Source organism: Rhizomucor pusillus (genome assembly GCF_041956525.1).
Source record: "Rhizomucor pusillus strain CBS 183.67 unplaced genomic scaffold VTP01scaffold_28, whole genome shotgun sequence".
NCBI lineage: Eukaryota > Fungi > Mucoromycota > Mucoromycetes > Mucorales > Lichtheimiaceae > Rhizomucor > Rhizomucor pusillus.
The window spans coordinates 40,600-53,576 of record NW_027192170.1 but is presented as its reverse complement, the minus strand read 5'-3'; the positions used below and the strand labels follow the sequence as shown (position 1 = coordinate 53,576).

Here is a 12,977-nt window from a genome sequence, read left to right as displayed (position 1 = left end):
TGATGGGAAATTAAATGCAACCATTTCGTCTGATGATACCTGTGGTAATATTCGAATTAGTTAACGATTATCTAAGCCATGATTCCCTTGCTAGTGCAGGGAAAACTTTCAGCATCATATGTAAGTTAGCTTTCCCACGACCTGTTGAGGAGGTGACTGCGAGTCATCGTCAAACGGGCTAAATTCTTGTATAGTTATGTGACATCATTTTATACTCCAAGTAGACCGGGGCTATATGATCCAGCGAATTCTATCATATGTTTGGTGCTATGGTAAAAGAAAACAGGATGCAAGCTTCCGAACGTTTAAGAACTTGACAGATTCCCGAAGAAAGAGAGATAAGAAAAGAGTTGAAGAATATTTCGTATAAGGAAAATTAACTGCATATATACTAGAAGTCTATATAACACTGCCGCTTTGCGGAAAGGATCACAACAGTTTTCGCTTGGGATAACATACGCAGCTGCCCACCTGCAGCAAATGCCAATAGTATTCTCGGCTTAAATATCATGCAAATGTGCGTTCCATTGTTTTGTTTTTTCAAATATACCGGTATATTCGCCTCTTGCAGCTGGTCAGATGCTGGGCAGGTCAAAAAAGATAAGGTAGCCAGGTACATTCGCCACGCCATTGGGTAATCTTGTTATCGGCTTTGAGCTTTTCAGATGTCAATGCAACAGGAACTCCGATTCACGTTATCTCATTTATACACCCTGTCTCAATCAAAATCTCACAATTTATCTCCTTTTTTTCCTTCCTCTTTCTCACGGAATGACCTTTACCATTGAACCTATCAGGCCTACAGCCGCCCAAAGTGGTGTTGACTTTGGTGCTATCATCAGGGACCTCGATCTCGAAAAGCTGACTAGTACGTCGCACACACATATCTCCATTTTTGCTTATCTATTCTTTTATATTCATAAATGAGGGAAAATATAGATCACGACTTTAAAAAGCTCGAAGAAGCAGTGTATACTTACCAGGTCGTTGTAATTCGCAACCAAGGCCACATCAGCCCAAAGACGCAATACGAGGTGACGAAACGATTTGACCCCGAGGTCGACACGTATGGTCACGGAGCTCAGCACCGAGCAAAGGAATCCGTCATCGCTCGAGATTTGTCGCCTCTTCCCGACGTTCCTCAGGTTCAGCTTCTCGGAAACGGCGTTGTCAGAAACTACCAGGGTGTAGAGGAAAGAAAGTTAACGCATCCGCACCACAAGGTCTTCCATAAGGATGTTCTTTCTGAAGAAGACGAAGCTGCGGGAAAGACAAGGTTCTATCGATGGCACATGGATGCCGCTCTGTACAGATTGAATCCGCCCAAGGTCACCAGTCTGTTTGGATTCAAGAACCCCGTACGTAAACAGATATATATATAAGCTAATCTAACGTAATTTTTCATGCTGATACAATGATAAAATAGGAACCCAGGCGCCAGACAGTGCAGTACGATGATGGAAGCGGCCATACACTTGATGTCCAGCTCGGCACTACTGCATGTAAGCAGAAGAGGATTTGCTGCTGCAGGAGATGGTACTAATGCGCGTTGTTAATGCAGTCATCTCGGGTCAAAAAGCATTCGAGCTTTTGCCGCCGGATTTGAAGGACCTGGCATTCCGCACCAAAGTCAAGTATGCCCCTCACCCGTATCTTTGGATCTCCAAGGCACGCGCGCACTCAACTGGTCTCGGCATGGTATCTGAAGGACTAGAATTGAAGCCTGAAGAGCTTCCTGATATTGATGAAGACGCCATCAAGGTTTATCCCATGGTAAGTGAACTGTTTGTTGTTGTTTAAGTTTGAAGATCAGCAATTCTCACATGGTCGTTTATGCAGCTGTGGAAGAATCCTGTAACAGGCAAGATCCATCTGCAAGTGCATCCTGCAGCAGTGCAGGATCTGATTATCGACGGAAAGCCCGTGGGCGACCTCGAAAAGGTCAGAGAAATGCTCTACAAGATACAGCGTCCAGCTATCAATCCGGAGAACGTGTATGCCCACGAATGGGAAGATGGTGACATGGTCATCTTCCACAACCGCGGCGTGCTCCACTCTGTCGTTGGCTCCTTGAAGGAAACTGATATTCGCATTTTCCAACAATGCAACATGGCTAGCGCTGAAGAACCAATTCCTGTCACTGAAGAAGATTTCGCGCCTTACCGCAGCAGCGACTTAGCAACTGCCTAAAGGTCTAGTAACCTGTATGTATTTTGGCATACCCTAAGCATGTCTCCCTTTCTTTTTCCAAATACCTCCTCCCACCTGTAACCCCAATTTTTTCCTTGTTCTCTTTTTGTCAAATAAACCGATCAATTTGTGTATAACAGTGATGTTTCAAGATAACTGCGTGTATACGTGATCCTGGAATAAGTCAAATTGATAAAGTAAATTTACGCGCATTCGAAACAAAAGCGGGGGCGAAAGAAGCAAGCTAGGGCGCGGCGACATGGAACAATATAGAAGCAATTGGAATAATGCCCTGCGTCAATCGATTGCACTCCACAGAAGATATGCGGTCAATCCGGCACGGAGGAGAGTACTGGAACTCTCTGGATCCATTTATCTTCTAGTCAGCAGGGTGGAACGGAAAAGAACGATTTGATAGAATGAATGATCACACTGCATTGTTGGTTCGTCGTTGATGCTGAAAACAAATTGATTGATGATTGAAAAATAGAATTACAGATGTCAGCAGAAAGGGGATGAAATGATTTTTCTTTTCTTCTTCTTTTTTGCAAGCAATGTTGCAGAGAGTAGCATGGCATGTTCAGTGTCGTAAGGCGTCATCCGGTGCGAACGATGGTAAATATTTTGGAGCTCCAATTAATGTAAAGAAAAAGCGAGAGTATGTTGTGTGTCATGGGGTCCTGAACGGAAATGTCTCCACCGATTGGTCTCATCAACTGTCGTACAAATGCGCCGTGGGTTCGAATGGCATCTGGGCAGGAAACAATACCTGTGGAGAGAGGGTACCAATGCGCTGTCAGACCTGTTGCCGGCACTTGACTTGCTTCCCAAGATGAAAACAATATTATCCCCACTCTCTTTGGGATAACCGAACTTACTGTGGCTAATGAATGTATGATAATGTTAGTAAAGGGATGATAAGCGTGATTGTTAGCAACATTTAGTAAATGCACTTACACAGTCGCTCGACTTGTGCTTGGCTGTATACATGCAAGCCAACATCGATGAGCAATGATAGCAGCCACCAGAGGTAAAATTTAGTGCACGGAGAACGTTCATTGAGTATCCCTGCCTAGTTCATCATACTTTTGAGAAAATAAAGCTCTTTTACTCACTTGACCCGCAGAGGTAGCAAATAAGCGGCTGTGCATCAACCATCGATGAACAATATTATATGAGAAGAAGGAAGAAATTGGAACAATCCAAGTTGCCAAAGAAGCGCTTTTCCAAAAATTTGGGACAAGTCATCCATCCCTGCTTGCCTGCCATGTCCTCGTGGGAGGTGACCCCCCGCCAAACACTCAGCGTCTGCCTAACCGTCCACACCCATGTCCTTGGGTTGCTATTCCAACCATCATGCGCGGTGGGCTTAGTTCTTCTACATACAGAGTTTGTGTACGCATATGATTGGGAACCTGGATGCTTAGTTGTATCGATTTGCAAGCACGACGAAAGCGTTATTCTGGAATCGTGTGTTAATCAAAAAGTCCCCGAGCAAGACAGGTCCAGACCATCGAGTGACTCACTGTCAAATTATGTTCGCTGCAAAAACCGCCCGCAACCAAATATCTTTAGTTGCATGAGATAGCATTTCAGTGTAGTGTCTGGACACCTCATTTTCTGGAACAATGCAATTGAATACAAAATGTATACTTGTTATTTACTTGCTCGACATTTTTGCTATTATACTACATAGCTATGAATAAATGTCGTGCGACACCGTAAACGATCTTGTCTGCAATGGCTCCACGTGTATTGCTCCTGTCATGTTTGCCTTGTCTGTTTTTGATCTATCTGCTCTTGTTAAGAAAGTCCCTGTTCGTGGTGTAATTGAATGCTTTCTTTGTACATACGTGGAGGACTGTGCATCACCATCTTTGGGTAACAAAGACGCCGGGTATTTGCTATTGCACATGTACGGATTCTGGCCGCTATATGTGTCGCAGAAAAAAGCAAAACAAAAAGAAAAAAGTTAAATGAAACCATATGCAGGCTGTAAAACCAATCCAGTAGTTTGTACTCACCACCACAATGGTTGGATGGCTTCAGCTTGGATACCTCTTCTGACGAGCCGGTATCGCCAATCGAACATTCTCGGCATGGCTTCGCCTACGTCACGTTTCGTGCCATGCTTGTCGTACCGTCCAGACCACATTACTTCCGCTGCGGCTGCAGTGCGTGGCCTGCAAAGAATATTTTTCATTTATTACTCGCAACTTGTTGTATCCTGGAAGCAACTCACCACAGGCGTCCATCCATGCCAATGTGATCCATCTGCTCAGACCACATGGCAACTTCGCCACCTAGTACGTTGTTAGCTTCTGTCTCTGTCAAATTAAATGTCATGTCGTAGCTGTAAATTCTCTGCCAGCTCTTGAAAGGACTATATCGTACACAGCGTAAACACCAACAGTTTCAAGCTCGCGTTGCTTCGGAATACTTGCCTGCACCAGTCACCACCAGGGCCTCCCCAGTTACTAGGCCGATAGTTTTCTTCGAGACCGTGTTTCCGCAGTTCTCGTTGAAGCGACGGAGGAAGCTCTGGGGGTGCCTGCTCATCGTACGATGTATCGTTGCCTCTACAGCGCCGCAATCCATTTGTATAAGAGTAATCATGATTTTCACCAAAAGCGTATACACCACTTACGTCCATCCTCCGTGACCGCAATCTAAATACCAAAAACTGGCATGGGAAGCAATAATCTTGTATCCTTTTTTGGCAGCCAGCTGCGCAGGATTTACCCATACTTGCAGGACTACATCCTTTGGAATTGCCAAATTGTTGTTGGTGACAGAGTCTGCATTGAAATGTTTAGTGAGATTCGATGTGATCCTCTTAAAACAGCCTCTCGGGATCATTTACCTTCCCACAAGATAGGTTGCTTTCCGGCCTTTTGGATAAATTGGATTTCGTTTGTCAAAAACTTGTTGAGCAGGTCTTCGCCTGTAGCGTTGTGGACATTCATATATTCTCGAACGGAGGGTTCATCTTCCCAGCATTTGTAAATAGGTTCGTCTCCACCGCCGTGGAATGATCCGTCGGGGAACATGCTTGCAATTTCCGAAATCACCTTGTTGACGAGCTCGTACGTCTCATCCAGTACAGGGTTCAGCTGTCCAGTCGTTGGCTCTGCAGCGTAGCGTCCGTTCCAGTCATTTGTTTCATCAAGGAAAAACCGTCCAGTGCATGTGCTATATATTATTATAAATCATTTCATGCATCCCCCTCTGCCTTCGTAACAGTATTGTTTAAGATACTTACGTGAGCTCCTTGAAAGCCAAACCCCAGGACCCCGTATGTGCGGGCTATATATATGCTATTTAGCAACATTGTCGAGAACTCTGTGTGTTACCTACCATGTCAATTTCTGGCACAACTCTGATACCGCGTTCCTTGGCATATTGCACAATGCGCTTTACGTCTTTCTTGGTGTATACATAACGTCTGCCATTCACAACATATGCACCGTGTTCTGCCAGCTCGGGTACAGTTTCGAGTCTCAACGGAAAGCTCTGAGAATCGGTAATATGCCAATGGAAAACCTAAGTTTAAAAGTTACTAAGAGTATCAAATCGATCAAATTGCCAAACCACTTTACTCACATTCATCTTGTTGTACGCCATAGCGTCCAGAGTGCGAAGTATATCTCTTACGGGAAAGTAGTTACGTGAAGTATCTACACCGGCAACGCAACCTAGTGTTAATATGTATTGACATGACTCTGTAGTGTGTAGAAACATACCCAGCATCAATCCACGGTGAGTGAACCTGGGTGAATCTTCAATGTGGATGGGTGTTTCAGGGATGAATAAGCCATTGAAGTGGGTCTTCGCAACCACTTTTTGCTCTCGCTGCTCCGAGTTGTCAACGTCTCGTACAGGTCCGTTCCTTGAAGCTTGCACGAGCTGCGAGAATGTCTCCAGGCCACGGATAGCACCCCACACAGTGGCTGCCTTTAGTGTGGCCGTATTGCTGTCACTCGGAACATCAAGCACATACGATTCATCTACCCCCTGAACGAGCTCCGCAGCGTTATCATCGACGCTGATTTCAAGTGACTCTAGTACTTTGTCTCCAACAGTAATGCGCAACTGTGCATCTCGCTCTTGCATTTTCTGCTCCTGACTTGCAGGTACATGCATTGGTACTTGGATCTAAGTTACATGCATATGTGAGCCTTGTCTTTCTCTTTCAAACTGTCAATACTCGTGCGTGATACTTGCAGGCACCCAACGGTCATGTGTAATGATGTGTTTGTATCGTTCAACTGCCTTGTCAAGCACCGAGCTTGAATAGGATCCTTTGATTTCAAAATTTGGCTATAGGATAATTGCTCGAGCTTTATACACGTTTTCTTTTCTCTCTCTTTCTTGTGATAAACCCCACACATACGTCGAGATTGATTTTCGTTTGCCCAGAGGATACAGATTCCGGTATCGGCCACAGAAAGACACTTTCTACAGCGTATGCTATGGATTGCATGCATATGGCAGCGCTCAGCAAGATATGCGCTTTCATAACCTTCCTTGTGTGAGAAAAATGAAAAGTAGAATGAAAGAAAGAGAAAGGAACGCGTGTGTCATGCAGCAATATGTATTGTCGCCAAATTCAATTCCCGACGCACTATCGCTGTTGATCCTGGGTATCCTTAGATACCTTCAAAAGGATGCTATGGGGATAGCATGAATGGGATACCGAGCGGTCGTTTCTGCGACGACTAATGCAATAGAGTCGGAGTTCAGTCGAAAACTATGACTCTATTGTTTGTAGCTACCAGCTACCGCGATGTCTAGATGCACACAAGGAATAATACAGGAGGTATAGATCAATCGAGGTAAAGTATACATAATTTAGTAGTGTGTGGGGTATCAACGTTGGGATGATCTTCTGTTGTGCCTGGAAATCATTTCGGATACTAGAGTCATCGTATCTTGACCCATCACATAGTAGTCTTCGTTCTTTACGGGATCGAACATATTCATATGCGCTTCAATCTCATTTTCTGTTCGGGACATGACCGGAACAAAGTAATGCGCGGTCTCCAGAGGAGGACGTGCTATAAACGTACGCTGGTCACTTGAAAATTCATCTCCCGTTGGTAACTAATCAACGCCGAAATCGTTTAGTCTTCTATTGAATCTGCTAAAAGAAATGCGGATGATCCAATCTTTACCAGGATGTAAAAACATTTGAACACGAGATCCTTGATTTGACTCAAAGCCTCCACTCTAACAGTACCCGAGTAAATAACAATGAAATGAAAATAGGATTCGTGTTTTACCTTTCGTAGCAGCCGTTAAAATCCAGAAGAGTGCTTACAAACTCTAAATGATCAAAGACATTTGTGACGCTAGCTGCAATGTGGTCCTTTGCAAGATACGCCGCTGCTCCCACGGCCGCTACGCCCACTGCACCGGCAAGTAAACCACCCCATTGGCTGAACGATGATAAAGATGGTTTTTGCTTTTCTGGCCAGGTCAAACTTAACCGGTTGCTTGCCATTGTCGATGTTTGACGTGTTGTGGCAGAACTCCAAAAGTTCGATACATGGCGGTTAACTGTCTCGACATGCGAGAGAGCTGTTGACGATACGAATCGATGGTTCACGGAATAAAACGGTGAATCAAATCCGACAAGTCCTAATATATGGCCACCCTGGAGCACATTGTCGTCAGGACTGGTGTAGACCCTAAGGATGACTTCTGCCGCTTTTTTCATTTTCATTGATTTTAGCAAACGATTGTCCCCTCTTCCAGGGCTGCAAGCTTACACACAAGTCCACCCATCGAGTGGCCCAAAAGCACTATCAAGACGTCTCCTGTTTCACCGCGAGCACCCATATCTTCTTGTTGCTTTTTAATTTGCTCTTTCAGCCATGTCAAGAGGTTCTCGGTTGCCAGATTGAAGTCGCTGAATCCATGCAGGCCAGTCAGAAAAATTGTATATATACATTCTTGAACAAAAAATTTACCCGGCTGTTTTGTATCGAGGGTACACAATAGTGTGGACATTGGAGTACGGTGCAATGGCTTTCAAGCGACTTGGAAAATCCTAGCAACCGGTTTGCGAACTCAGGAACTCAAGTTCTGTAAATATAAATAAAAACGTAGTCATATACTTTAAAAGAAGTGTCTGATCCTCGAAAGCCATGTACAAAAACAAGCAAGAGCCGATCGGCTGAATGGAGTTGCATGTCGGTTCTCCTGCTTCTGTTTTGGAAAAAGGGATACAGTCGTCGGATCGACTGACTGAGTTGTTCCCAAAAAAAGGGCTCGCTGAGATGCAGCTTGGCTCGCAAGCCGTCTTTTCTGCCACAGGACAAAGCGCACAACTTTGTCCTGCCATACTCAGTGATTGTAAAAGAACAGCCGCTGACAAAATTAACGACAAGGTGGAGGCGATCGCAAAGCGAAGAACCCGGGGATCGGAATCACCGAACAAAAAGCAGCGTCTTTTAGACATGAGTGACCAAGAAAATATAGAAACGTCATCGCCAAAGATGCAGCAGCATCGTCCCGATTTTCCAATCGCGACTAGCAACAAAGTTGATCAATCACCACAGACTGACACTACTGCGAATATCCGAGACCGCAGCAACGAAGTATCCCAAGACCGGAACAGACTACAAGAGCAATCGCTGAAAGCCGTTCTGCTTAAAGACGACAACGACGACAACACCGAGCAACAGCCACCGTCATCGGATAGTGAGACTGATGACCAATTGGAGCAAGCAGTGGCATCGTGGAACAACGGAGAGTTAGATTCGTCTAACACAGCATCAGCAACAGTTCCTGATCTGGAGCCACGGTCGCAAGTCGCTCACATTGAAAACTTGGTCAAAAACACTGCACTTGCTGATGGAGCTACATGGTACATTGTTTCCAAAAATTGGTACTCCCGTTGGGAGCAATACTGCTCGCGGCTCAGCAGCTCTTCGCCTACCACCAGAGAACTTGGCCAGCGTGCACCTCCAGGCCCAATAGACAACTCGAGTGTTATTCACAAAGGTGATCTGAAGCCTGGTTTGGAAAGCGAAGAGGATTTCAAGCTCGTTCCAGAGGAAGCTTGGACCTGCCTTTGTGAATGGTAAGTTAGTTCAACATGTCATTGGTATTCTCTCTCTTTTCTTAAAGAAGAAAACCTATTTAGGTACGGTGAACCATCAAACGTACTTGCGCGACAAGTTATCACCGAAGGCGAATATATGCAGCAGACGATGGTCGAAATTTATCCTCCAACCTTCACGTTCTACTTGATTTCTTCACCCGCAACAAAGCAAACCTCTACTCTTGAGCGACCTCCCAAAGTGACCTTGTCGCGTAAAACCAAGATCTCAGATTTCAAAGCTACGATATGCAACGCACTTGATCTGGCTATGGACGAGGAGATTCGTGTATGGCAGCTCACGGACGCCGCACAGACTACAGGAAGCTCGGCGGAGCTTCCTGTTGCTTCTTTGCGTGATGCTGAATTTATCGATATTAGCCAGCAGGATCGTACTATCGGTGACAACTCTATATGTAGCGGTTATTTTGGCGTCGAAAAACGAAACTCAACGACCAAATCATTTCCTTCCGAAGAAGCTGATATTCGTGCTACGACAGATTCGTCCTCAATGTCTTCTTCATCCAGCGTATTCGCCAGCAACCTTAACACTTTGACATCCTCGTCAGCGTCGCCGCCATTCTCTTCAACTTCAACCTATGCAGGAAGCCGAGATGATGCGGCATTTGGTGGCGGCTGGATGAACAAGACACCTGTCGCTAACAAACCAAAGGGAGTTTGCGGTTTATCAAACCTCGGCAACACTTGCTTTATGAATTCGGCTTTGCAATGTTTGAGCAACACACAGCGATTATCAAAGTACTTCCTTTGTGGGTAACGGCATATCAATATGTTCCCCATCCATTGTGCTGATAAACACTATTTCTAGCTGGAAAATACAAGGAAGAACTCAACAGAGATAACCCTCTCGGCATGAAGGGTGAAGTAGCGGAAGCATACGGATCGCTAGTTGAGAAATTGTGGAGCGGCACCTTGTCTCACACCGCTCCGAGAGAGTTCAAGGTACGAATTATTGAAGGACGGATACAAGCAACAGCAGGCTGATATACAGTTGGTATAGTTGACGATCAGTCGATTTAACCCCACATTTACTGGATATATGCAACACGACTCGCAGGAGCTTCTCGCTTTCTTGCTGGACGGATTGCACGAAGACTTGAATAGAATTTTGAAGAAACCTTACATTGAATTGCCCGATTTTGATGACATGCCCGATGAGGAAATAGCGGAGCGCAGCTGGTCATATCACAAGGCCCGCAATGACTCTGTCATTGTTGATCTATTCCAAGGTCAGTTCAAGAGTCGTCTAGTGTGCAATGAATGTGGAAAGGTAAGTGTGATCTGTAATCATAGCAAAATAAATTTTCTTTGAATTATTAAACGGGTTTCTGTCAGGTATCCGTAACGTTTGATCCATTCATGTATCTTTCCCTGCCTCTGCCTATCCAGAAGAAAATGAAGACTACAATCACCTATGTGCCGTACAGTCCTTCACAAAGAGCCCTTCGGATGAGCTTGACCTGCAGCAAGGATGCAACCATCAAAACATTAAAAGAAAATATTGCGGAGAAGATGGACGTCGAGGATCCAGAGACGGTAAGTTTGCAAATAGAATTCAATCTCTCTCTCACACAGCTATTAATCGACGAGGTATCTCGTAGCTTTTGGTGCTCGAACTGTTCAACGAGAAAATCTATAAGCTTTTTGCAAATAACGAGTCCGTGGCAGAAATTGGGCAAAACGATATAATCTATGTGTACCAGATGCCAGTAAAGGTACCCAAGATAGCATCTTCATCGTCCGGTTTTGGTGGATACAGACTTGGTAGCCGGTTCCCGTTCCACGATGACGATGACGAGGATGATGATGCCGCTGACGAGACCGAAGATAGCGGAAAGGTCATCTTCCCTGTATACTGCGAAGCTGTACCTGATGCGGAAGATGGAACATCCTCGAATCCAAGCCAGTTCGGTGGTCCGATGATCCTGGCTATTGATGAGAAAGATGCCACGACCGTGGATAATGTATATAGACTTATTGCTCAGCACGTTGAACGTTTCGCAGCCATGAAACTTTTTGAGGAAGCACCAGAATCATCGGACATGGATGTCGATAGCCCAGCAAAGATGGATGTTGAAGAGCCATCACCGTCACCGCAACCGCCAATACACACTGCAGCAGCTGTGACTGCAGCCGGTGGAAAGCACATGGAACCTATGCGTAATCTGTTCTCTATCAAGGTGTTCTCAGAAGAGAGTTCATACGGACGAAGAAACCGCGATCTATTCCCAGTGGGAATGTCTGGATGGAATACGTCTCGTCTGGTGGATTTGAAGGAAAGATGGGAAAAGGAGATTGCGCAGCAGACAAAGCCAGCAGATACAGAAAGCACGCATTCCGATGAAGTTCTGACGAGCCCAACCACTCCACTTTCGTCTGATGCATCTGATGGACCTCGCATGTTGTTGGATAACGAAAATGATAACGTCGATCAGCTTGCCGAGGACGACGAGGATGAAGTAGTGGAGGATGCGGCATCGAACTGGCCGCAAAAGACAGAAAATACACGCAGCGTCATTATACCGCCGTCAAAACCTATTAAGAAGCCAAATAACCCTAAAATTGCACCTAAAGCAGACCAGCCACCACCAAAGACTGTCATAAGACAAGGTGAAGGATTGGTATTACAATGGCGCTTAAAGAAAGCGCAGCAAGTATTCGGTGTTGGCAAGAAGAGATCACATTCTTACACGTTTGGAAGTGGCGACAGCGGTGTCAACGATGAAGCCTGGAACGACTATGAAGATTTAGGAGATCCAGAGGCTGCAGCAGATAGTGGTGAGAAGAAGGATATTACACTTGCAGATTGCCTGGACGAGTTTACCAAAGAAGAACTATTGAGCGAGGAAGATCTATGGTATTGTCCCCGATGCAAGGACCACAAGCGAGCATCCAAAAAGTTTGATCTTTGGCGCCTTCCAGAAATCGTCGTTGTACATCTTAAGCGGTTCAGTCACACTCGTACCTGGCGAGACAAAATTGATGCATACATTGATTTCCCAATGGAGGGCCTGGATCTCACTGACCGAGTTTTGAGTATCAGCAATCCTGATCAAGTTGCCCCAGAGGATAGGCTTATCTATGACTTATATGGTGTAGATAACCACTTTGGCGGCATGGGAGGTGGTCACTGTAAGTGGCTGATATACATCATAGTCTTATGTGGAGAGTTTCTAGACTAACTATATATATAATAGACACTGCATATGCTCAAAACTGGGAAGATGGAAAATGGTACAACTTTGACGATGCACACGTTTCCGAGGTGAATGCAAACGACGCAAAGGTACGGCTGTACACATGCATGATATGTGATGCCGCTGTTGATTAACTCTTTGCATAATGAATAGACGAGTGCTGCATATTTGCTGTTCTACAAACGTCGCAGGAACGATGCATAAAAGGACTTGTCCCCTGTATCGACTCAAGAAGATACCTCAAACACTACTTCGTAAACGTTTAATGGATTTGCTTAATTAGACTCTTACTCAACAAACAATTACAAAAAAATGTGTTTTCCAGTTCTTGAAAGAAAGATATATTTTGGAAAAGGGTCCTGCGGGGATCATTTGCTTTTTTGTCAAGTCCGCTGTCAGCTGTTGTTCGTTCTGTTCGCTTTCCTGTTGTCGAAGGAATGTCAAATCTCTGAACCCATCGACAC

The 12,977-nt window shown here is 45.0% G+C and overlaps 5 protein-coding genes across 5 annotated transcripts; 3 read left to right on the top strand and 2 right to left on the bottom strand.

Annotated features, from left to right (window-relative positions):
- Window positions 1-771: 771 nt before the first annotated feature.
- VTP01DRAFT_6030 (uncharacterized protein) lies at window positions 772-2,190 on the top strand (the record flags this gene model as incomplete). The annotated part of the gene is made up of 5 exons (XM_069384887.1): window positions 772-868; window positions 940-1,358; window positions 1,427-1,502; window positions 1,562-1,773; window positions 1,840-2,190. The coding sequence occupies 5 exons, from the start codon at window positions 772-774 to the stop codon at window positions 2,188-2,190; spliced, it is 1,155 nt and encodes a 384-aa protein (XP_069234730.1).
- Window positions 2,191-2,744: 554 nt separating this feature from the next.
- VTP01DRAFT_6029 (uncharacterized protein) lies at window positions 2,745-3,026 on the top strand (the record flags this gene model as incomplete). The annotated part of the gene is made up of 1 exon (XM_069384885.1): window positions 2,745-3,026. One exon carries the CDS (start codon window positions 2,745-2,747, stop codon window positions 3,024-3,026), a length of 282 nt encoding a protein of 93 aa, XP_069234729.1.
- Window positions 3,027-3,980: 954 nt separating this feature from the next.
- On the bottom strand, window positions 3,981-6,709 carry VTP01DRAFT_6028 (uncharacterized protein; the record flags this gene model as incomplete). Its single annotated transcript, XM_069384884.1, has 13 exons — window positions 3,981-3,984; window positions 4,044-4,121; window positions 4,215-4,373; window positions 4,433-4,573; window positions 4,635-4,769; window positions 4,838-4,988; window positions 5,054-5,382; window positions 5,453-5,496; window positions 5,548-5,733; window positions 5,794-5,867; window positions 5,934-6,345; window positions 6,415-6,510; window positions 6,584-6,709. The coding sequence occupies 13 exons, from the start codon at window positions 6,707-6,709 to the stop codon at window positions 3,981-3,983; spliced, it is 1,935 nt and encodes a 644-aa protein (XP_069234728.1).
- Window positions 6,710-7,059: 350 nt separating this feature from the next.
- VTP01DRAFT_6027 (uncharacterized protein) lies at window positions 7,060-8,384 on the bottom strand (the record flags this gene model as incomplete). Its single annotated transcript, XM_069384883.1, has 6 exons — window positions 7,060-7,293; window positions 7,365-7,419; window positions 7,473-7,899; window positions 7,962-8,101; window positions 8,163-8,242; window positions 8,310-8,384. The coding sequence occupies 6 exons, from the start codon at window positions 8,382-8,384 to the stop codon at window positions 7,060-7,062; spliced, it is 1,011 nt and encodes a 336-aa protein (XP_069234727.1).
- An 87-nt stretch (window positions 8,385-8,471) lies between these two features.
- VTP01DRAFT_6026 (uncharacterized protein) lies at window positions 8,472-12,717 on the top strand (the record flags this gene model as incomplete). The annotated part of the gene is made up of 8 exons (XM_069384882.1): window positions 8,472-9,277; window positions 9,341-10,065; window positions 10,125-10,258; window positions 10,317-10,586; window positions 10,652-10,852; window positions 10,918-12,448; window positions 12,514-12,602; window positions 12,667-12,717. 8 exons carry the CDS (start codon window positions 8,472-8,474, stop codon window positions 12,715-12,717), a joined length of 3,807 nt encoding a protein of 1,268 aa, XP_069234726.1.
- Between the last annotated feature and the right edge of the window lie 260 nt (window positions 12,718-12,977).